Here is a 25235-nt window from a genome sequence, read left to right as displayed (position 1 = left end):
GGCTTCAACTGTCTTCTTCCATCATGGAGGCTAAAAACAAAAAATAATTTGTTTCAATTACAGCCTCCTCCCAGAAGCTTATATTTCTACCTTGTTCCCAAATGTGCCCTGTCAAGTCTTAGTACAAAGGCTAAAAGTTGAAAAGACTGTTCTGTTTTGTTTTTAAATCATGATAAAGGCCTTATTAAAAGTGTCCAAAGAAATTTATAATTTAAGGCTGCAACCCATTCTTGAATCAGTCATTTGGACTGTTTTCCTGGAGGACTGGTCCAGACTCTGTCCAAAAGGACCATCCACCATTCCGTTGGCACACAAGCATATTGTATTATTCATGTTTTTCCTTTGTTTCAAGTTGATTTTTACTGTGAATTCAGTGGAAACTTGGAAAAACTCTCAAGTTTGGAACGTGAGTCACACCCTCCCTTTCCAGCACATAAACTGAGGCGTGCATCAGAGTCTCCCACCCCTTAGAAACACAGAATTTTCTGGAACAACCAGATCCTCCCCTGCTGGAGAATGCTGTCTAGGTGCCCTCTCACTTTCTCCACTCATAGATGAGCGACTCCAGAAGGGTCACCGTTATGTCCCTGGGATGGCACTTAGGGATTGTGTCTGACTGATAACCTTGTAACTACAGCACCACACATAGTAAATTCTTAATAAATATCATTATTGGGGTTGTTATTATCATCTTTGGCACCCATAATCTTGCCATAGGAGGAATGGGAAGACTGTGATAGTGGGGACCTCTGGGAGGGAGCGCTTGAGTCTCAGTACCATTTCCATAAAATGATTTCATTTTTCCAGGGTTCATCATTTCTGATGTAGCAATGGCCACCTAGAATGTAAGAAACAGTCAAAAGAAAAAAAAAAGGTGGTGGTATTGAGCCCGGATCTAATAATAATAATAATGTTGGTATTTGTTAAGCGCTTACTATGTGCAGAGCACTGTTCTAAGCGCTGGGGTAGACACAGGGAAATCAGGTTGTCCCACGTGGGGCTCACAGTCTTAATCCCCATTTTACAGATGAGGTAATTGAGGCACAAAGAAGTTAAGTGACTTAACCACAGTCACACAGCTGACAAGTGGCAGAGCCAGGATTCGAACCCATGACCTCTGACTCCAAAGCCTGTGCTCTTTCCACTGAGCCACGCTGCTTCTCCTAATCCAAGAGCTTGCTGCAAGCTGGGGAAATTTACCTTGTAGCTCTCAAATGACATTTGGTAGGCCTTGAATTCCCTGTAGCTTAATTAACCATCCTTAGCTGTTTTGCATAAGGGTATAGAGAATCCCCCAGTTAGACTGTTAAAGAAGTATGGTGAATGTTTTTCAGGCCTCCAGAAGGGAGTACCTGGAGTGCCCTATAATTAACTGTCAGTTTCAGCTGATGGACTCAAGTATTGTTTTCTAAATGACCTTCCCCGACTAACCCCTCATTTTCCTCTTTTTCCCCACACCCCCCTTTCTGTTTCACCACTGTATTTGGATCTTTACTCTTTAAGCACTTGCTATTCATCTACACAACACCTATGTATATATCCTTATTCTCTCCCATTTCTTCTATTTTACTTTCTCCTAATTTATTTTAATGTTTGCCTTCCCCTCTAGACTGTAAGCTCCTTGCGGGCAGAGATCGGGTCTACCAACTCTACTGTATTGTACTACCCCAAATACTTTGTACACATGAAACTCTTTAAATACCATTGATTGATTGGTTGCTTGAAGAGCTGAGGGCCGAGAGATGCCAAAAAGACCCTTGTCCACGTATCCTTACTGTGGGGTATTTCAAAGGTGCTCTTGCTTGAAACGTTAGGTGCCTGGTTGGTCCTCTTGTTACCTATCTGCTACCAAGTTACCTGATACCTGTAACTTGCTGCCAGGAGTCTGGAATAGCAGTTTCTCCCCTTCCCTTGTCACCCTCTCTCTTTTCCCCTCAGACCATCAAACAGGGCCCTTTGGCTCCCAGTTCTCAAACTGCAAGAAACCTTCTTATTCTGACCCGATGCCAACCCCTGGCCCACTTCCTACCTCTGGCCTGGAACACCTTCCCTCCTCATTACACCAATTACTCTCCCTGCTTCAAAGCCTTACAGAAGGCCCATCTCTTTCCAGAGGCCTTCCGAGACTAAGCCCCACTTTTTCTCATCTCCCGGACTTGCTCCCTTTGCTCTTCCCCCCCACTCCCCACCCCACAGCACTTTTGTATATATCTGTAAATTTATTTATTTATATTGATGTCTGTTTATTTGTATTGATGTCTGTCTCCCCCACACACAACCCCCTACACTGTGACCAGGGATTGTTACTCTTTGTTGTTGTATTGTAATAATAATAATAATGTTGGTATTTGTTAAGCGCTTACTATGTGCAGAGCACTGTTCTAAGCGCTGGGGTAAACACAGGGGAATCAGGTTGTCCCACGTGGGGCTCACAGTCTTAATCCCCATTTTACAGATGAGGGAACTGAGGCACAGAGAAGTTAAGTGACTTGCCCACAGTCACACAGCCGACAAGTGGCAGAGCTGGGATTCGAACTCATGAGCCCTGACTCCAAAGCCCGTGCTCTTTCCACTGCGCCACGCTGTTGTACTTTCCCAAGCGCTTAGTAAAGTGCTGTGCCCACTGTAAGCGTTCAATAAATAAGATTGTATGATGAATGAATTGAATGAATGAATAGCATTCCTCTTGTGTTTTCCAGGAATCTGAATTTCTGTGTTTGGAATTCGATGAGGCCAAAGTCAGCCAAATCCTGAAAAAGTTGTCCGAGGTGGAGGAAAGCATCATTGCCCTGACGCAGCCTGCTTGACCGTGAAGGTGACTTGGGAGGACACTGAGGATTTCAGAACGAGAGCTGCCACCCCCACCGACTCCTTTCCTGTATGATATACTACCAATTGTATTAAACGTTGAGCAGAAACCTAGCTTATTCGCTTTGGTGTGGGTTATCTGGGAGAATGGCGGGGGTCTTGCACACACACGTGTTTTTGTGCACGCACTACTGATTTGGCTCCATCTAGTCCAGCATGAATGGTTTCGCATAAATGATGAACTCATGAGAATGATGCAAGAGAACATGAAGACGAAAGGCAGTGTATGGGTTGGAGCTAAAGCCTGGGCTGATAGCACAGAACATACCAGACTGAGCAGCCCCACTCCGGAGCCACTGCCATCCCAGCCCTAGAGCCTGGTTTCCTTCCAGAGACTCCACAGGGGCCTGGCCAGGTGTCCCATGGCCACCTCAGATTAGAATGGACTCCCGGGCTGCCCTGCCAGACCTGCACTTCCAAAATATAAGTGCTGGGGAGATGAACAGCTTTCACAGAAAAAAATTTTTGATGGTATTTGTTAAACGCTTACTATGTTCCAGGCACCGTACTAAGCGCTGGGGTAGAGATGAGCTAATCAAGTTGGACAGTCCCTGTTCCACGTCTTATCTTATGCCGTCAAGTCATCTCCGACCCATAGTGACGCCACAGACACTACTCTCCCAGAACACCCCACCTCCATCTGCAGTTGTTCTGGTAGTATATCCATAGAGTTTTCTTGGTAAAAACACGGAAGTGGTTTACCGTTGTCTCCTTTGGTGCAATCAATTTGAGTCTCCACCCTCGACTCTCTCCCATGCCGCTGCTGCCCAGCACAGGTGAGTTTCAATTTATAGCAGATTGCCTTGCGCTCGCTAGCCACTTCCCAAGCTACAAATAGAATGGATATGCCTCTGCTTGACTTTCCCTCCCATAGCCGAGACTGGCAGAGTACTGAAAACTCTCCAGGTGTGATCCTGAGAGGGCTGTCCCACATGGGACTCAGAATATTAGTCCCCATTTTACAGAGAAGTTAATTGACTTGCCCAAGATTTACTCTGACTAGCAGTTTCTCTGACTCCTTCCTCTAACCCCCTAATAATGATAATTATGGAATTTAAGTGCTTACTATGTTCCAAGCACTTTACCAAGGGCTGGGGAAAATACAAAATAGGTCAGACACAGTCCCTGTCCCACATGGAGCTTACAGTCTAAGGGAAATGGAGAATTTCATCCCCATTTTACAGATGAAGAATCTGGGGCACAGAGAAGTTAAGTGCCTTGCTGAAGGTCACACAACAGGCAGTGGCAGAGCTGGGGTTAGAACCCATTTCCCCTTGACTTCTAGGCCCATGCTATTTTCAGGAGGCAACTTCTCAGACTGAAATAGAGAGAAAAGCTTTCCACGCAGGAAATTTGCACCGAATTTTGGCTGGTGTTTATTGATGGTGAGATACTGCTCCTTCTCCCTCCATTCTTTTCCTCTTCCCCAAACCTGCTTCCTCTCCCTTCCCTTCCCCTCCAAGGAATAGCTTTTATTAAACCCTGCTCCTCTCCCAGTGAGGTGTAGTGTAGGGAACACAAAGACAACATCTCACCCCAAATCAGGCACCTTTAATTTCATTTCCTCCTGGGAGGGTTCAGCACATGACCGCCTGTCCAGGTATTGAGCACAGGCTGCTTACACAGGTGGGATTTTAACGCATCCTTTTATTTGCTTTAGTCCGCCCCCCCGGCTGACACAATCAGCTCCCCTAGACCCTCCCAAAGATGCTCCCACAGGAGCGAATCCTCATTAGTCCCTGTGCTGTCAGGTTCCATGGCTTCTCGGTGGTGGTTAAGCAGGAAGTTAGTATCCCTTGGTCTCCGATAATACCCGCTCATTGCTCTTAGTCCCTCCTCCAACGGTCCGTAAATCTCCACCTCATGGCTTTGATCTGCCATCTTGGAGCCATGTGGCCTGGGGCAGTAGCAGGGGGCATCCCCCAAATACCAAGGTGTTGGGGAAACACAGAGTGCAAGGGTCAATCCCAAGCTGTGATAGGGCAAAGGTTGGAGGTGTCCTGCGGCGACAGTGGCTTCAGGAGCCACCGCAGGCTGTGTTCTGGGATTTGGAGACACACCGTAACACCTCGGTGTTGGTGGAGGGGGAGGGTGGGAAGCGGGCGCATGCAAGTCCAGGACCGCTGGAGTCCATCACATGGTGGAGCTGGACCCTGGGACTTGTAGGAGGAGGGTGGGGAGCCATTGCGTGTGGGCACGGAGACCCGTGGTGAACACTGTGGAGTCTTTACAAAGTAGTGGCAGCTCAGGCCCTTGACGGGGTCCATAGACAAGAGGGGACGGGAAAGGGAGGGGCGGTGTCAACAGTTCGGAGCCCCCTCTGTGTGCTGTGGGGCCACTTGGATCATGGGAGCAACCATGTGGCTTGAATCTCTTTCTCCACACTGTAATGGAGCTCCACTCTGCGTTTTGGAGCCAGGGAGGGGAAGGAGCAGAGGGGTAGAATGGCAGTGGCAACAGAGGCTGTTTGTGTGGGCTCTGTGTTAGACGCAGCCCAGGACTTATCTCTCTCTTACAGAGCTCAAGCCTGGAGAAGACGGGGGAACAAGCCCCTCTTGGGCGCAAAACACTGTATTAAGCACCGGGCAAAAATAGATGGATGAGACCCAGGGAGGTGGCCTATATGGCAAAATTGGGCAAGAATACAGAGAAAGTACAGCTGGCCCAGGACTGATTTTGCCACTAGACATTGATAAACCACTGAAACCATTTTGGCCTTAGTCCTGTTCTGTACTGTGTGGTTCCATTATTGTGCTGGTGACAGTGGGACGATTCTAATGAATCCTTACAGACAAAGAAATATTGCCCTATTTCTCCCTAATCAGCCTGAAGATTTCTTTGGCAAAATCCCTCAGAGCCTGAATTTGAAAATATTTTCCTTCTCTCCAATTGGAACTGTCCCAGCAGTTTATGAATGATGGTCACAGGTTTAATGTCGCTCATGCGACCTTTAAAGAGAGGGCCGGAAGCAGCAGTACAATTGGATTCCTAGGCACCTTTGCATACAACAGAGATAGAAAACTTAAGTCCTGTTCCCAGGGCCAATTCCAGATGACTTTTTTATGGTATTTGTTAAGCACTTATTATGTGTCAAACCATTCTAAGAGCTGGGGGGGGTAGATACAAGTTAATTAGGTTGCACACTGTCTCTGTTCCACATGGGGCTCACATGGGGCTCCCTCCTAATTAGGCAATTAGGAGAGAGAACAAGAGAACTGAAGTCCTGAGAAGTTAAGTGACTTGCCTAAGGTCACGTAGTAAGTGACTTGCCTAAGGTCACGTAGCAAGCAATTGGCAGTTCTGGGAGTAGAACCCAGATCCTTTGACTCTCAGGTCCCGTGCTGTTACCACTAGGCCAAGCTGCTTCTCAGCCATTCTGCCTGTTGTTCAGGAGCCATTCCCACAAGGAAATCTGGTAGAATACTGAGCTCAAGTAGGGCTGGTGTCCCCAGAGAGAGAGTCTTTTCCATCTGTCCCAAACAGTGGTTTTCTTTTCCCACAGCCTGGCACAAAGCAAACACAGTTTCCACATAAAAAAGAAATGAGGAGCTTGGTGCTGGAGGCTTAGGCTGACCCAAACCAAATCCACAACTCAAACCATTGATTGTTCTCTCCGCTTCCTTTGGTTATTCTATTTAGTGACCTTTTCACAGCCAGGAGCCCCACCCTCTCTGCTCTGCCCAAGCTCAGGGCCTTCTGCTATTGTCTGAGGGATGTGGGGGACTGTTGTGTTCTTGGTCAGGGCTAACTGCAAGTCAGGCCTGGGAAATGGCTGAGGTTTGTGTTTTCCTTTTACTTAAATCCCATGGTATATGTGGGGGTGGTTGTCCGATTCCAGTGGAAATGGGACCCCAGAGAAAGGGAATCCAGGAACATTTTTGATTAGTCCATCCCAGGCCTGTTTCCGTGCAGGTGGGATACCAGTTTTCCCCATCATCATCAATGCTATTTGAGTGCTCACTTACTGTGTGCAGAGCACTTACTAAGTGCTTGGGAGAGTACAATACAATAGAGTTGGTAGACAAATTCACTGCCCACAATGAGCTGTCAAGAGGGGGAGACATACATTAATATAAATAAATCCGCCATCCTGTATTCATGCTTCTGGACAGTGGGAAGATGACCACCTTGGCCGTAGGCTCATGTTGGAGATTAGAGAAGAGGACCTGGAGCAAGATAAAGAAACCTGGTGGCCACAATGGGTCTCCAGGATGCCCACGAGGCAGGGGGATGGGGGAGAGGAGCTCTCAGAAGCTGCTGGATTTCAATGACAATTTTCCACATCTGTAGCCACATTGTAATTAGGTCAAGCCTGTAAGGCCAGAAAAGACATGACCTTGTCAGCCAGATCAGCAGCCCCATGAGGCCATAGTCAAGTTGTGGACAGGCACCAGGAGTCCAAGGGAGATTTTTATCACATGGCATTTGGTTGGAGGAATGTCATGCCAAGACTGTGACATGGGGGAAGTCAGAGGGTAAGTCAGTCCAGGGTTGGACCAGGTCCTTCTTGTGAATAGGATTGTATGCTGTGAGACCTTGGGCAAATCACTTCACTTCTCTGTGTCTCATCTGTGAAATGGGGATTAAAACTGTGAGCGCCATGTGGGACAGGGACTGTGTCCAACCCGATTTGCTTGTTATCCACCCCAGCACTTAGTACAGTGCCTGACACATAGTAAGAACTTAACAAATAACAGAGTTACTATTATTATTAGCTCATCAGCACATCCTTTCCGTGGGTGAGGCAGGTGGAAGGAGTTGGCTTTGGCCTCAGAGTCCCCAACTGGGACCATTTAACTTCAATTCTCCGGTAGTAAAATGCTCTGAGAAGACAATATACCCTGCTTTCCATTCCCTCCCCACTAGCATACCTTAGTTCTGCAAGAAAGCAGCATTTTCCTTAGCTTGGCTCATTAATTCAGATGAAATATAAGGTTTCCTAATTATTTAAACAAATTCTATAATATTGAAATAAGCCAAATTGACAGTGTTCAAAACCCAGTACAGCTATGAAGAGAACAGCAGCAGCGATGACTCTGGTGAGCCACCATCTGAGGGTAAGATCATTTACCCAGAGCAGCGCCGGTCGTTGGTCCCTTCCCCAGGATAGCACAGATATCAAAATGTGTGTGGGTCTTCCCACTGGGTTGTAAACTCCCTGAAGGCAAGGAACTTTTGCCATGCTTCTGTTGTACTTTCCCAACTATTCAGTACAGTGTTTAACACCTAATGGTGGCTCAAAAAAATGCCATCAATTGATTGATTAATATAGTGGCCCTTGGCTTTAGATGACACAGTTCAGTTCATTCATTCATTCAATTCATTCAATCGTATTTATTGAAGCGCTTACTATGTGCAGAGCACTGTACTAAGCGCTTGGAATGTACAATTCGGCAACAGATAGAGACAATCCCTGCCCAACAACGGGCTCACAGTGTAAAAGGGGGAGACAGCAAAACAAAACAAGTTATACTCCCAGTCTGCTTGGACCCTATCCAGAGGGAGTTTTATTTATCTGGCAATGCCCAACCAGCCTGTCCCAATTTTCTGTACCTATCCATGGGCAGTAGATTGCTAGGACCCATTTAAAGCCAGTGGCCAATTAGCACTGTCTTCCAAAGTGCTGCAATTCAGAAATCCAGCAATCAGGAGCTGTGGGCCATTGTTAGGGCCCCACACAGGGAAGACTAACCCCAAGACCACAAATATGCATTTTCTAAATGGTATTTATTGAGTGCCTATCTTGAATAGAGCCCTGAAGTAAGTGTTTGGTGAGTACAATAGAGGAAGTGGAGATTACAATCTAAGGGTGGCTTTTGGAAATGCCTTTTGGCTGCCTGGGATTTTTGACCTCCTTCCCACAGGCTATGCTGATTTGTTCCCAACAGTACTGGTTTTTTTTTTCAGCTTAATTTGTCAACCTTCAGAATGGGACAAAAGCGAGGTGTTATTAAGGAAAGTACCTGGAACCTTAATTTTTTTTAACTTGCACAAAAGATAGGAAATGCACTCTAAATGGAAATTGAAGTGAAATAAACTCAAAGCAGATGCCAGGAAATATTGTTTCTTTTAGAGAATAAGGCATTCATGGCCTATCTAGCCAGGCAAGCTTACTAAAGCAGAAATACCAAAATCATTTCTTGGAAGCCTGGGAAATGCTGAATGAGAATGTCATTCTGTGTTTCCCCTCTGAGGTGCCCAACTTTCCAGACAAAGTGTCCACCATTTTTAAGATCGAAATTTGTTCTGCAGATAAGAAAACTCAAATGAAACATGTTAATAGTTACTTAAACACTAGGGTATTATGTACTGCTTCTTCATAACAGGAGAGTTGTCTTTTGGTTTAAAGGTGACAATGCTCCTCATTTAACCAGTACTATTCGTGGCTTAGTGGAAAGAGCATGGGCTTGGGAGTCAACGGTTGTGGGTTCTAATACCGTTTCTGCTGCTTGTCAGCTGTGACTTTGGGCAAGTCACTTAACTTCTCTGTGCCTCAGTTACCTCATCTGGAAAATGGGGATTAAAACTGTGAGCCCCACCTGATAACCTTGTATCTCCCCCAGTGCTTAAAATAGTGCTTGGCACATAGTAAGCACTTAACAAACACCATTATTATTATTATTTATTGAGCACCTTCAGAATGCTGAACACTGTAATAAGTGCTTGGGAAAGTACAATAAAATTAGTATACATGACCCCTTACCCTCAAGGAGCTTATTGCCAGGCAGGAGAGAGAGACCCTAAAATAAATTACAACTAGGAGGAAGTGATACAGTATGTAAGCACTCAATAAATACGAATGAATGAAAGAATAAGATACACACATCTATGCTATAGGAGGTTATGAGTGCTTACGTGGCATAGAAGTGTTGAATCAAACAATTACATTTATTAAGTGCTTACTGAGTGCAGAGCACTGTAATGATAATAATGATGGTATTTGTTAAGTGCTTACTATGTGCAGAGCACTGTTCTAAACGCTGGAGGGGCAATACAAGGTGATCAGGTTGTCCCAGGTGGGGCTCACAGTCTTCATCCCCATTTTCCAGATGAGGTAACTGAGGCACAGAGAAGTTAAGTGACTTGCCCAAAGTCACACAGCTGACAAGCGGTGGAGCTGGGATTAGAACCCATGACCTCTGTCTCCCAAGCCCGGGCTCTTTCCACTGATCCGCACTGCTTCTCTTACTAAGTACTTGGCCGAGTCAATACAACAAAGTTGGTAGAGTCATTTCCTGCCCACAAGGAGCTTACAGTCTATAGGGGGAGACACATTAAAATAAATTACGTATATATGTATGTGATAGGGGGTTGGAGGATGGAGTTTGAGGATGATAGTCATCAAGTGCTTAAGGGGTGCTCAAGCATTGAGTACAACTGCTTTGCACACAGTAAGTGGTTAATAAATCAATTGATTGATCGGTACAGGTGTTAATGACACCATGACACCAAGATCAAGGGTTCCATCCCCTTTTGGGGAATTTATCCTTCCTCAAGAAATGCCAGTGGTTGCCCATCCACGTCAGCAGCAAGCAAAAACTCCTCACCATTGGCTTTAAAGCACTTAACCACCTACAACAACCCAGGCCACGCATATCCTTCCCCTGGTCCTAACCTTCTCACTGTAACTCAGTATTGTCTATCTTGCCCTTGACCTCTCGCCCACATCCTACTTCTTGCCTGAAACACCCTCCTTCCTCATATCAGACAGATAATTGCTCTCCCCCGACTTCAAAGCCTTATTGAAGGCACATCTCCTCCAGGAAGCCTGACTGAGCCCTCCTCTCATCTCCCACTCCCTTCTATGCAGCTCATACTTGCTCCTTCGTTCATTCTTTCTCCCTTCCCCACCGCACAAATGTATATATCTGTAATTTATCTATTTATATTAATATCTGTCTTCCCTTCTAGATTGTGGGTTTGTTGTGGGCAGGGAATGTGTCTGGTGTTATATTGTGCTCTCCCAAGCACTCAGTACAGTGCTTTGTACACAGTAAGTGCTCAATAAATAAGATTATATAGTAATATAATAATAATAATACAAACCCAAGTGTACAGGCAGCACAGAAGGAAGGGGGAGTAGGGGAAAATGGGGGCTTAGTCAGGAAAGACCTCTTGGAGGTGTAACTTCAATAAGATTTGAAGGTGGGGAGAGTGGTGGTCTGTCATATATGAAGGGGGAGGTGGTTCCAGGGCAGAGGCAGGACCCAGGCAAGGGATTGTCTGCAAGAAAGAAGAAATCGAGCTACAGTGAGTATGTCGACTTTAGAGGATCGAAGTGAGAATGCTGGGTTGAAGAAGGAAATCAGCAAGGAAAGATAGGAGTAGCAGTTGCTGTTGAAGTAGTAATTTGGGGGATATAAAGTGGGGAGATTAGAAATTAATCAGGGAAGACTTCCTGGAGGAGATTGTTTCCAAAGGATTTTAAAGATGGGGAGATCTGCGATCTGTCAGATATGAAGCAGGATGGACTTGAAAGTCTGAGGAAGAGGTTAGTGGCAGGAGAAGCGAGAATCAGGTACAAAGTGTAGGTTACCTTGAGAGCAGAGGAGAGTGGCTAGGAAGAAAGGAGAAAACAAACTGGTCTGGATGGATCATTGGCCTGACCCAATAAAAGGCATTCCATGTATCCTCATGAGATAACACTCAAATGAGTCAAAGTTTGGTGAGGGATGAAGTTGAAACTGGTTTGAAAAGAGAGTTTGGAGTGTGTGTGTGTGTATGTGTATATACACATATTTTGTGTGTGTGTGTGTGTGTGTGTGTGTGTGTGTGTGCTCGCACGCGCGCATAGTCAGGTCCTAGAGATCAATTCACAGTATATATGTTTCATGGATTTATGCTCTCCCTGTCCATGCGATTGTAGAAATCAGTTGTCCTCTTCCTCTTTTTCCTCCACCTCCTCCTCCTCCTCCCCTTCCTCTCCACAGGGAAAGCCAGCTCAATAAATGCTTCTTCCCCTGTGAACAGATCTGGTTTGCCCACCATTGAGCTTCCAGACCAGATGAGGAAGCAAAACCTGCTGACCTGAGCCCATATATAAGATCATGAATTTGCTAGGACTGGAGGGTCATGAAGGAGGGCACTAGACCATGTACATCCCCTTGTCTTGACCCCTGAAGAGGCCAGCAGCTGCCCAGATCAGGCTGAGGAAGCAACTAGGACCCTGGCCAGTCCCCAGGAAATGGCCTTACTGGCTACTGCGAATGAGTGGAGGTTCCAGAGCTGCCAATGATACTGCTTCATTAGGTCCTGCACCTTCATTTAGGGCCTGGGTTCTGCTCAGAGAGTTGCTCAGTGGCTTTGGTTCCTTCCCTATTCCTCAGGCCAAATTTCTGGGAAACTGCAGCCAGATTGACCATACCACTGAGCGTTGCATGCTGCTACCTCTACAGGAGGTGTCAGGTGGCCCTAGCCTGCCACTTTTTTTTTTAATGGTATTTGTGAAGTGCTTACTAAGTGCAAGGCACTGTACTAAGCACTAGGATAGATACAAGCTAATCAGGTTGGATACAGTCCCTGCCCCACATGGGACTCACAGTCTTAATCCCCATTTTACAGGTAATGGAACCGAGGCACAGAGAAGTTAAGTGATTTGCCCAAGGTCACCCAGCAGATAAGTTGCAGGGCTAGGATTAAAGCCCAGGTCCTTCGGACTCCCGGGCCTGTGCTCTATCCACCAGGCCACACTGCTTCTCAAGGAAGTACTTCTGAAAGGAATATGGATTCCTACCTGGGATACAGTTGATCAGTTGGGTAGGAGAGAAGAGAAAGACGTCCCCTAGGGCTCATGACTTCTTTTCCATAGCCTCTTCTGCTCATTGCTAAAAAAGCCCTTCCTTGCCTGCCAGGTCTGTCACAGGAAGCAGCAGGAAAGGGCAAAGAGAGACTGGACAGTTCTCTGGCCCATCTCCAGAGGGAAGCTCTCCCCATACGGCCCCTTCCACCCCACTGTGGCCACCACACTTTCCACACCCGGGATGACTGGCCATATTCCCTTGATTAAATATTTTCAGTGGGCTTTCAGGCCACACTGACTTCTCAATAACAATGAGGATCCTCAGTGAGAACTGTTAGAAAAGTAGCGTTGCGGAAGGCGAGCCTGTTGTTAATGGAGTTGTGTTCTCATGGGAAAGAATTAAACAAAGCTAAACATAGCTCAGACAAGATAACCACTGACCTTCCACAGGCATGAGAGCATCAGAACAACCCCCTGGAGGCTGATCTGCCCCTGTAGCGAGGAGCCTAAGAATCCTTATTTTAGTATCACTGCTGGAGCCAGGGGCCAAGGGGCTAGGTGGGCGGGAAAGGGGAAAGGAGGATGGAACTGACCCTGGGTGAATTATAAAAGAAAATGAGAGCAGGACGGTGAGGAATGTTGTCTCTGGGGAGAAATTTACAGGTGGCTCCAAAGGGACTGCTTCCAGAGAGACAGAGCTAGTCTCAGAAGGGAAGGAGAGGGGTTTCGGGGCAGAGTAGAAGCCTTCAAATTGCAGGATTTGAAATGGTTTTCACTGTCACAGTTCACTGAGCTCTCTCGGCCAGTCTGTATCCATGCAAAATGGAGAGACCCCGGCCGGATTTGGACATTTCCCTGACTAGTCACTGTCCTTTAGAGGCATGGGAAGAGGCATTTGAGAGAGATCACTGTGAGAACGTGTAACAACCTTCCTGTGAATCCCCACATACCTTTGGGGAGCAGTTTAATAGGATTACCAGGTGCATGGGGCTCAAAGGCCATATTTTGATCCCCAAAGAGACTCAGCCCATGAGTCTCCTGGTGGAGACTAGCCCAGAACTATGACATGGAAGTGGAAAGATGGAGCAAGTCCCCTGGTGCTGGAGGAATTCCAAGGAGAGAGTGATTGTTATAGCCACCAAGACTCACTTTGCAGCTCCTAATAAACACCTTGAATTGCTCCTGAAAACCAAACCATCGCCAAAGCAGAACCAGAGACAATGGACTGTTAAAGTCATTCCTTAGTGGTACCAATGGAGCAGCAAAGTAATTGAGATCCCTGACTACTTAAATGTCCACAAATCTCCAGCATCTTTGAATCTTTTCACCTGGGACTCTTGACACCTTTCTGCAGCCCTTTGATGCCACAAGTGGATACTGGACACTGGACTGGATGGACCATTTGTCGGACCCAGTATGGGGTGGCATTGCTGATGGCCTTAATGTTGACCAAACTTCCCTAGGACCTTGCTAAGTGAGGACATTGTTACAAATTATTTTCTCAAGCATCACTGGACAAAGAGACTGAAGTGACTCTGAGACACTGATGGCAGCATTAAGGGGTGAAACCCAAGGGTCCTAGTCCCCTTTTGTATGGTATTTGATAAACACTATGTGTTAAATACTAGCGTGGCTCAGTGGAAAGAGCTTCGGTTTAGGAGTCAGAGGTCATGGGGTTCTAATCCCGGCTCTGCCACTTGTCAGCTGTGTGACTTTGGGCAAGTAACTTAACTTCTATGGGCCTCAGTTACCTTATCTGTAAAATGGGGATTGAGACTGTGAGCCTAACTTGGGACAAGCTTATTACCTTGTATCTCCCCCAGTGCTTGGAACAATGCTTGGCACATAGAAAGTACTTAACAAATACCAGCAATATATTATTATTATTACTGTTCTAAATGCTGGGGTAGATACAAGTTAATCAGGTTGGACACAGTCCCTGTCCCACATGGAGCTCACAGTCCCAAGCAGAGATGCCAGTGGAGAGACTCAGCCTTAGCTTGGTGGGTGTTAAGCTGAGTATGGTGATATAGGTGGGTTGGGTTCAGGGAAAGTACACTGAGAAACAATGGGGCTGTCAATTGGCTGAAAGAGCTGAAAAAAAAAGCTGAGTTTTTAGTAAGTGCAGTAGCTACCTTTCACCTACACAGTTTGTTCCTCCAAGGAGGCCCTCTTGGTCCCTCTGGATATCAAACATTTACTTTGTCATTTTATCGGAGCAATTTTCTCCTGATCCTGATTCCCTAATAATTGAGTCCCATCAGAAGAGGGCCCTGGTTCCTGGTTACACTGCCATAGTCGGGCAGAGTGAATGGGGGTTAGTCCTTTCTTCCCTTGCCTTAGGGCAAGTTACCCATTACTTTGGTTCAGAGACATGCTTTGCTTGGCTGATTTAACTGCTGTTCAAGACTGAGAGTGATACTGCCAACAGCTTTGTACCGCCTTGTAGATAAGCACCAAAATTTACCAGATCACCTTCCTCCCCTGGACACAAGTAGTGAAATAAAGAAAATCAACACACACCATTTCCTGCCCGAGGCCTTATTCAGTGTTTCTGTAGTTGTGACTGTTTCAGACACACAAAATCCATTTTACTTTGTTGAGGTCAATTCACTTTTCTCCACTGATGATAATTGGTTATGTTGGTCATTTTTACTTAGACTGTGAGCACCATCTGGGACTGAAACTGTTTCTGACTTAATTAACTTGCATCTACCTCGGTGCTTAGAACAGTGCTTGACACATAGTAAGCACTTAACAAATACCATAAATACATTGTTTCCCTGAGTTGTTCCTTCTAAATCTCATTTTTATATAACTCACTTTTAAGAAAAACCAGATGAAATCTGGCCTTAGCTTGTTTTCTAATCTCTGATTTCCTTCTTTATTCAGGATTTTGGATAAAATCAGATGAACACTAGTACCAATAGTGGTCCTCTGATCGAAAATCAGGTTCTTGGGCTGCTTGTCTAGACAGGATCAAGTGACCTCACGGGGTCCCCTGAGATACAGGGCCAAAGCATAGGGACAACCTAGCTCTACTGGCCATCAATGGTAACAGTTCTTACCACGGCAGGGCCACTGACCCGGGCATTTAATGTTGATGCAGTCAGAAGCTGAGAGCTGGTTACCTAAGAGTGCTATTCTGACTTATTTGTGTCTGCAAGCAGACTTTTGGCTGGAGCAGGCTGCTTGTGATTTCTGAACAAGAGCCAGGGGGGCTTCTGATGTTTGGCAAGGTAAGTGACCAACTCAGAGTGCCTGCACTGTGGGATGGGGGTTTGGATGTTTAAAAGTGCTTGGCCCAAGTCGGAAACCGCATACCCAGCACCATGTGGTGATATCATACAGAAAGTTGCATGCATACGGCAAAAGTGTTGATGTCATACGGAAGGGGAGAGGCGATGAGTGTTTCACTCCTCAGGCAGCCTAAAGTCCGAAGCCAGCCCTGGTGGCTAGAGAAATCTAAATGGCTCAGCTAGGGTGTGGGTGGATTTTGGTTCCCATGGACCTCTCTGCTTTGCTCCCCTGGTGTTTGTCTTCCTCACTTTCAGACCGGTTACCGCTTGGTAGCCTTGATTAGCATTGTTCCAAAGGGCAGCTCGATAGAGCCTGGAGGTTCAGGCCAAACTGGACTCTCACTTCTAGGAGAGCAATGAAAATCAGAATGGCAGCAAGGGAAGGGAGCTGAGCTTCAGAAGCACTTCTTCCTGGGCGTGGCCCTCATGCCAGGAATTTCCATCCCTGAAAATGCAGGAGGCATTTGAATGGCAATGGGTGCAGGCATCCAGCTGCGGTTTGTACTTATATAATGGAAGCTTCATTTAGGGAGGAACAGAATGTGATGGTCAAGGAAATGGCCACAAAGTAATGGTTCTGCTGGGACAGAATGCCTAGTGAAAGCCTTACTTTCTAGAACTAGACAGCCTTCCGGGTGAGGCCCAGTAAGTAGCACAATGTAGTAGTACAGCAAAGCTGACCAGACCCCAAGGAGGTGGAGTGGAGTCAGTCCTCTCCTATCTGTGTAGGTCTGAGGGGGTTATGGTTCTCTCCAACAAGGTAGTTTTGTCTACTGTTGGACCTGCCCCAGCCAGGAGAGGATTTTAACAAAAATTCCAGCAGGAGGGGAGAGCCTGATTTTCAGCTCTGCAATTGGGCACAGTTGGCTGGAGGAGCAGGGCAGGGGCCTGAATTGTGGGAAGGGAGGGGCTGCTAAAGGAGAGGAAGCTGAATTTTTGGAAAGTCCCCTGGATAGACCAGATGGACTGAATATCTTGCCTTTTTTATCCTCCTGCTGCACCGGCCGGGGAGATTGTACCCCGGGCCAGCTTATCTCTAGGCAGTGGGCTAGCAAATAGAGCAGCTGGGAGGCTTAAACGGCCCACCAGGCCTGCTGACCAGCTCCAGGTGTCAGCTCTGAGCCAATGGACTCCAGCTCCATGAAAACCCAGAAGATGAGGGGCTAGAAGCACTAGAAGCAGCCACCGGATGGGGTGACTTGCCTTGAGGGAAGGATGGGGAACACTTGACTCCCTCAAATCGGTCAGTACAGTTATGGCCCTCCGAGCCTGGGAAGCTGTGAATTTCTAGTAGAATGGCCATTCATTTACATTCATTGTTGTATTTATTGAGCGCTTACTGTGTGCAGAGCACAATACTAAGCACTTGGGAGAGTACAATAATCACAACTGTGGTATTTAAGCGCTTACTATGTGCTGAGCACTGTTCTAAGCTCTGAGGTAGATATAAGGTATTCAGATTGTCCCACATGGGGCTCACAGTCTCAATCCCCATTTTACAGATGAGGTAAATGAGGCAGAGAGCTTAGGTGGCTTGCCCAAGGTCACACAGCAGACTAGTGGCAGAGCCGGGATTAGAACCCACATCCTCTGACTCCCAAGCCCTTGCTCTTTCCCCTGAGCCATGCTGCTTTTGCAGACACATTCCACAATAAGCTTATAGTCTAGAGGGCTGCATTAAGCTCACTTATACTCTGTCCAGCACGTCAGCACTGTCCAGCACTGACATGACACCTGATGTCTTTATGTTCAGGATTTTAAATTTAAGCTTTAAATCCTCATGGGTAGGGGATGTGTTGACCAACTCAAGTGCTTAGTGCAGTGCTCTGCATACATTAAATGCTCAGTAAATAACACTGATTGATTAAGCACCCAACCTGCCTCCACCTCAGCTCCTTCCACCAAGTTCTGGGGCTTGGAAGGAGCATCCATGTTCACGGGGACCTTGGGTGGTGGTGGCAGGGGTGGGGGAGGAGGGGAGAACCGCAATGACTGTGGACCAAGGGAGAGAATCCAAGGTCCCTCTGGTGAAACTCTCTAGGTTCCTTGGATTTTCACAAAGAACCTTTGTTAGATGCTTAGGGTGCTTTCACATTGCAGTACTTAACCCGGATGACAAATATATAGAGTTTGTCTGTTGCTCCCAGTTGCCTAAAGGGTGTCTGGTGGCCACCTTAAATTTCAAGGCTCCGGTTGGAAACCTTGGAAACGGGTCTCGGTGACTCTAGGGTAGGCACCAATAGCAGATATGGAGAGTTGAAGAGGTACCCAAGCCCCTCAAGGATGGGGACTGAGCCTGTTACTTCTGCTCTATGCTCAGGCCTGAAGCTGGTCCAGTGAAAGAGCTCTGCTCTGGGAATCAAATGACCCGAGTTCTAGTTTTGGTCTTGCCCTTAACTGGCTAACCTGGGCAAAGACCCCACATGCATTTTTTGATGTGATGCAGCCCTGCCCATCTACTTGCTCACTGCACTCGGTGCCCCAGCGAGAACCTGACTGAAGGGACGAGAGTTTACAAGTGGAGCTGTGCAAGCCACTGAAACTAGTATCAATTCCTCTGTACAAGTTCTCAGTTCTGAAGTCTCAAGATGGAAGCTGTTCCATCGTTTCTCGATGGGAGGGTCTATCATCACTTATAACTCTGCCGTCATTTCCTGATGGAAGGCTCCATCATCACTTTTCCATCATTTCCTGATGAGAGGCTCTGTCATCACTCATAACTCCTCCACCATTTCCTGATGGGAAGCTCCATGGTTACTCATCATTCTTCCATCATTTCCTGATGGGAGGCTCTATCATCATTCCATAAGAATTAGTGGCTAATAGAATTAGTGGCTAATTCTGCCCCCTTTCTTTTCCCTTTAGCCAGCTCTGCCCCTTTGTAAACAAAACTCTTTTTCCTAAGCAGAAGTCCTACCTCAGAAAGTCTGCCTGGTGGGGCCCGTAACAATGCTGTCTGCTTGCTAGACAGTCAACAGAGACCATCCCACTGGGGATTGTGTAAGAGGGAACAGAAGAATGGTGACCTTTCTCCCCTCCTCATTTCAATGGCAAGTGCTTTCTTCTCTAACGGAGGAGTTTAGGACTCTGGCAGCTAATTTTACTCAGAGCTCTTTCTCTGGATTTTCGATACTATCAGGGGTAGGCAAAATGATCCCTTTTCAGTAGCTTGATAAGGCCTTGCTTATGCTTTGTGATAAGACCTTGTGCTTTAGGGTCTGAGCTCTTTGCAGAGAAAGCATTGCAGTGGGTTGAGCAAGGCATTAACCTTCTCACTGTAGGCTTGGAAATTTCCATTTTGTTTGCAATGTATTTTTTGTTTCTTTCTGGCCATCTATAAAAAGTTTTAAAGACAAATCTGGCAGTCAGCAGGCTGGGATTTCATTCCAAGGCCAAGGACAAGTGCTGAACACATGGATTAATTAAATTTGTTCATCCTTCCCAATATCTGAGTTTGTTGGAAAGAGTAATTCCCCATTCCATGGGTTGCGGAGGTCTTTTTTCTTGGTGATGATGATGATGAGGATGAACTGTGTTAGTGGCTAGAGATCAGGTGGCAAGAAAGGGTGTGTGAATCCCAACAAAAAGATTTCATCCCAGAAACTAGTGTTCAATCCGTGCCACTATCAACGGCTGGGCTGACTGAGCACTGTGCCGAGGGGGGTACAGACAAACGCTAGACCCCTGCTCCCAGGACTAGCGATATAATGGGAAAGAGGAGCAGGCCGAAGCCAGTGTTTCTGAAATAATTAAAAGAACCTGAGATGAGGTAGACTAATAAATACAAGTGTGTAAAGAAAAAAAGAACAAATAAAAGAGATAAATTAAGCTTAGAAGAGTTACCAAGGAGGCTGAGGGGAAGCAGCATGGCCTAGTGGATACAGGAGGGGGCTGGGAGTTAGAAGGACCTGGGTTTTAATCCCAGTGCTGCCACTTGTCTGCTGTGTGGTCTTGGGCAAGTCAGTTCACTTCTTTGGGCCTTAGTTACCTCATCTGTAAAATGCCTAGTACATAGTAAGCACTGAACCACAGTTATTATTATTATTATTATCCAAACACTTTTAACTTTTAAGTGGCCTCTGGTACAGAGGATTTTCATATCTTAGCTTTCAGAAGGCAGGGTTCTTTTATAATAAAAAGAATGTCAATGCTGATGACTAATGGTGTTTTTAACCAGAACAAAGGAGGGTCCTTATAAGGAGAAGTAGGGAGTGGGAGGAGGGGATGAGCGCACTAATGCCAGGAAGGACAGGAAGGCCGGAAGTTCCCTCCTAACCACAATGCCTGGGAAAATTTGCTTGAGTGCAGTGTTGTCTCCCAAAATCCTTGTCATCCCAGCCAAAGTTCTCCCTCTGGGTTTGGCTCAAACTGATCCAAGGAAAGAAAAATCCTTTCTGATATTTCTGGGCTCTCTGCCCTCTTGGAAACTCGGGTCACAGAGCATGTGATCTTGCTCAAGTCCAAAGTTAATGGGATCTTATCCAAGCCAAGGCTATGAGTACCTGAAAGTTACCTCCCCAACCACTGCACACTCCAGTAAGCCAAAGACGAGATAAGTCAGTGAGGGCTGTTTGCTGAATGGCAAATGAGTCTTCCATAGGAGTCTTCCATGTAGAAGAATTATCTCCCAAGTAAGACCCTCCCATCAGTAACTACCACTATAGGCCTTCCCACCGCCACTCACACAGCCCAGAGCTCTAAGTCCCCCGTACCCCCGGGGTTGGGGGGAGGGGGCTCTCACCAGGGGACCTCACTTTAATCTGACCACAGACTGTGAGGGGCTGGTGGTCCCTTGTGGAAACAAACAACAGCATGTGTTGATCCAGGCCCAGTGGAAGAATTTTCTAGGAACGCTTCACTTTGTCTCAAGCTGCTCTCTGAATAAGGGTAAGCTCTCAGAATATATGCTACAAATTCCTTCTCTCCCTCATCTCCTCTTCAGGGTGAATCAGCTGACCCTTGGACTCACAGTTCCTTGGCAGAACTCAGATCAGCCCTCCATTACAGACTTCACATTCGGAAGCTGGGCAACACAGTCTCTCCACATAGCTCAGCATCAGAGTAAATGCCTCCCTCTCCCATTCTTCTCCCTCTCAGACAATCAATCAATCAATCAGTGGTATTAATTGGGCACTTACCATGTGCAGGCCATTGTACTAAGCGTTTGGGAGAATACAGCGTGGCATAGTGAATAAAGCACAGGCCTGGGAGTCAGAAGGTCATGGGCTCTAATTCCAGCTCTGCCACTTGTCTGCTGTGTGAACTTGGGCAAGATGGGCAATGTGGTAAACTCACATTGTTTTTAAGGCTCAGCATCTGCAGGCTAACAGCATGACTGAAAGGGCTAAGGCTGGAGAACATCAGACGAAGTGGGAGAATGCCCCCCCTCTCGCCAGCCTACTGAAAAATTGACCTTGACACATGCTGTCTCCACCATGGCTGCTCTCCAGAGGGACTCCGTCTCTGCCACGTTGCTGGCATCTCTCTCAGAAGATCTTTTTACCCATTGTGAGCACAGGGTCACACTGCTCCCCTCTGACCACATTGCTCCAGCAAAGGCTACTTTTCCTAACATTCCCTGACCATTCAAACCCTAAATTATTCTGACTGTTTATTCCTGGAGTAACCTTACAAAGGCTGCCATTAGGCTCAGAGGGCGAGACCACCAGTATTACTTACAGGTGTGCTTTGAGGGACCATCTAAATCTAAGCCAAAGAAATGAGTGTTCAGAATGAAGATTTACTCGTCTCTTTGGAGTGTGCCTAATGTTAATTCAAAATCAGGGAGAAGGATGAGGTGGAATAAAACATTGTTGCCAAGCAACTGAGGTGAAATGGTCATAATCTGTTTTTTGCTTATAACCTCTGCTCACAAGAAAGTGAAGAGACAGTTCACCCCATGCCAAATTAATCGTTACAACAGGATTCTTTATTTTTCATGGCTGCTGCAGCAGGACCACAGACCATAGAACGAATCATTTTCACAGTTTTGAAGCCCCAGAAGGAGAATGAGCAAGCAGAGCTTCTGTATTTTTCCATTTGAACATTTCAGGAGGAAACCTGGCGTCTCAGATCTTTATTAGTGTTGAAGTCTCCTAGTGGAAACATTGTTGTCATAAAAACAGATACAAATTAGACAAGGCAATATGAACCAAATTGCCACACTAACATATTAGAGAGAGAGAGAGAAATGAAGAGGAGAGATGGAGGGATGAGGATAGGAGGAAAAGGACTATAGGCAGGCTCGACCCAAGCTATGGAAAAACTGGGAAACAGACCAGAGCTCCATTCTTTAAGGACTCTTAGTTACAGACTGGGTAGAATCAGGGCTGAAAGTGTCTCTGGAATCCGGCCACTGGTTTAAATCCAACCCCAACTCCCCTCTCAGCTGCTTTCCAGCCCAGGCAGATCTGGCCAGGGACCTGTCCCTCCGACCCACAGACTTGGCTTTACTGTGGTGTCACTGTCCTCCCTGTCTGTATGTCCTGGGGTGGAGCATGCGGGTGCAGGAATTAAACGGTGTCACGTCCTTCCACCCGGCAGAGCGACAGGCAGTACAGGATGGAAACAGCCAGCTGGGCTGGTACAGTCGACTACCCATTGTGTGCCTAGATCTGTGGCTGTAGTAGCTCCCCGGGAAGGTATCAATGGTCCCAGGTTCTCAGTTTGAATCTGACTGTCCACTGGCATCCATAGCCAAATTGTCTGTTCACTACTGGGTTCTGGAAGGTACACTCAGGTCCGGCGTCTTGTCTCCTTTAGAGCTTTAATGCCAAATGACCAACCAACAGGCAGAGAGATTCCCAGGCAGAAACTGTAGACCACAGAAGAGGGAGGGAATTCCTTCTGAGACCTGCCTAATGGGGGCTTTATCCCTGAAACATGAGACCTGATTTCTCATCTTTTTGACCTTAGAAATTCTTTTTCCCACCCAAGAAACTCTCAAATCTCATCTTGTGCCTACAAAAATTCTACTTTCCCCATCAGATTTTTTTTCCCACCTTTCCCAGTCATCTCATCCTCCTCCTCCTGTTTCTCCTCTGCTGGGACTAAGTGAATTAAGTATTTCCTTGCAGCTCTTGATTTTTCCTGAAGACTGGTTAAACAAACAGCCGGAGAAGAGAAGAACTTTAGAGTAAATTAGTTTTCTAGGCCTGCTGCCCCAATCCAATAGGCCTAGTCTGATTTATTGTGGGCTCCAAAAACAAGCAGAGCCAAGACTAGAACTCAGATCTCCTGACTTCCTTTCTAGCCTCCTCTCCATCAGATTATGTAAATAAAACCTGTCCACCCCAGAAATTAAATTTTCATGCAACGTGTTCTTTTCTTTGTAAATACTCCCACGCATCTGGGAATCTATTAATAGTCTAACATCTAAGTCTGCCCCAGGCCCCTTGACAACAGCAGGTCAGCAAGACTGATACTCTGTTCCTTCAGTTTTGCAAGCTGCCTTTTGCTATTCCTGTCCTCTTCCCTCTCCCAGTCCCTTCTGCAAACTTACATGACTCTGCACACAGTAAGTGCTCAATAAATACGATTGAATGAATGAATGAATGATTTAATTAATTAATTCTCCAGAACCTGGGCGGGCCAGCTCCAAGGTAGGCATGGAGAAAAGGGCCTCCAGCCTTGATGGCATCATCTGTCAATCACGAAGACCCATGGGCCAATCAGTAAGCACGCACATGTAGGCAGGCTGCCTTGTCACCCAAGCCCTAACAAATAGTATCTTTTGGGATGAGAATTCTAGCTCATGGAGCTTTAGACTGAAAAAAAGTCCAGGACTCTCCTGCCAGTAAGAACCAGTGGAGCTGTATATCTAGATCTGAAATGACCTGCCAGAAATTGAAGGGAGCTCAAGGCACCTGGTGCTTGCAAAGCCATTTGTCAGAGACCTGCTTTCTCCCCAGAGCACTGATATTCATTCAGTTGTACTTTCCTATACACATCCAAATTGTATCAACATATATTTCTTGGAGAATTATAAATCCATGACAGTAAATTAGCTGGAATCAGGTTTTTCCCCTTTCCTGGAGAAATTCACTGTGGGAAGGCTGGGGAATAGGGTCCCAAAGCCTGGAAATGATTAATTCCCAAAATGTGAGGAATACAATAATAATAAAGTTTTTAAAATGGCATTTATTCAGTGCTTGTTATATTCCGAGCATTATGCTAAGCACTGGAGTATATTCAAGATAATTCACTCATTCATTCATTCATTCAACTGTATTTATTGAGCGCTTACTGGGTGCAGAGCACTGTACTAAGCACTTGGGAGAGTACAGTACAACAATAAACAGACACATTCACATTCCCTGCCCACAATGAGTTTACAGTAGTGACAGACTGAATACTGTCTCCCACAAGGCTCACAGTCTAAGAGGGAGGGAGAACATGAGTTTTATCCCCATTTTACAAGTGAGGAAACTGAGGCAAGAAGTTAGTGGCTTGCCTAAGGTCACCCAGGAGATAAGTGATGTATCCAGGATTAGAACTTGGGTTTCCTGATTTCACTAGGCCACAGATATACCCTGGATAGTATAGAATTCTCTCAGACTAAAATCTACACAAATGCCACGTGGAGAGGGAAATTCGTTCATTCATTTAATGGTATTCATTGAGGGCTTATTGTGTGCATGGCGCTGAACTAAGCGTGTGGGAGAATAGAGTGCAATGGAGTTGGTACAATCCTTGCCTACAAGGAGCTTACATTCTAGAGGGGGAGACAGAAATTAAAAATGAATTACAGATAGAGGAAATGGAGAGTACCTAAACGCTGTGGGGCTGGGGGTGGTACAAATATGAAGTGCTTAAGGGGTGCAGATCCAGGGGCATAGGCAACGCAGAAGGAAGGACGAAAAGGGGAAATGAAGGCTTACTCAAGGAAAGAGTGATTTTTAAAGGGCTTTGAAGGGGAGGAGACTGGTGGACCGTTGAATATTAAAGGAGATGGAGTTCCAGGCCAGAGGGAGGATGTGGGCAAGGGGTCGGCGATGAGACAGATGAGCTTGAGGTAGTGTAAATATGTTGGGGTTTGAGGAACAAAGAGTACTGGCTAGGTTGTAGTAGGAGATCAACAAGTAAAGTAGGAGAGGGAGAACTGATCGAGTGCCTTCAAATGGATGGTTAAAAAGTTTTTGTTTGATGCAGATGTAGATTGGCAACCATTGGAGACTTTTCAGTGGGGAGACATGGACTGAATCTTGTTTTGGAAATTATTCCAAGCAGCAGAGTGAAATTTGACCTGGAGTGGTGAGAGACAGGAGACAGGGAGGTCAGCAAAGAGGCTGATGCAATAGTCAAGGGGGGTATAATAAAAGTTTGGATCA

The 25235-nt window shown here is 46.3% G+C and overlaps 1 protein-coding gene across 4 annotated transcripts in view; it reads left to right on the top strand.

Annotated features, from left to right (window-relative positions):
* Window positions 1-2922, top strand: part of COMMD1 (copper metabolism domain containing 1) — a 141896-nt gene extending 138974 nt beyond the window's left edge. For all 4 annotated transcript variants that reach the window (XM_039913091.1, XM_029072410.2, XM_003431279.5 and 1 more), the window contains one exon: window positions 2700-2922. Coding sequence is in view for 2 of the 4 variants with exons in the window: in XM_003431279.5 (XP_003431327.3) it covers window positions 2700-2807 (108 nt within the window). In the remaining 2 variants the exon portion in view is untranslated. The remainder of the gene's footprint in view (window positions 1-2699) is intronic.
* Window positions 2923-25235: the final 22313 nt, after the last annotated feature.

Source organism: Ornithorhynchus anatinus, chromosome 9 (genome assembly GCF_004115215.2).
Source record: "Ornithorhynchus anatinus isolate Pmale09 chromosome 9, mOrnAna1.pri.v4, whole genome shotgun sequence".
Lineage (NCBI taxonomy): Eukaryota > Metazoa > Chordata > Mammalia > Monotremata > Ornithorhynchidae > Ornithorhynchus > Ornithorhynchus anatinus.
Note: the sequence above shows the minus strand (reverse complement) of the source record. Positions and strands in the feature narration are given on the sequence as shown.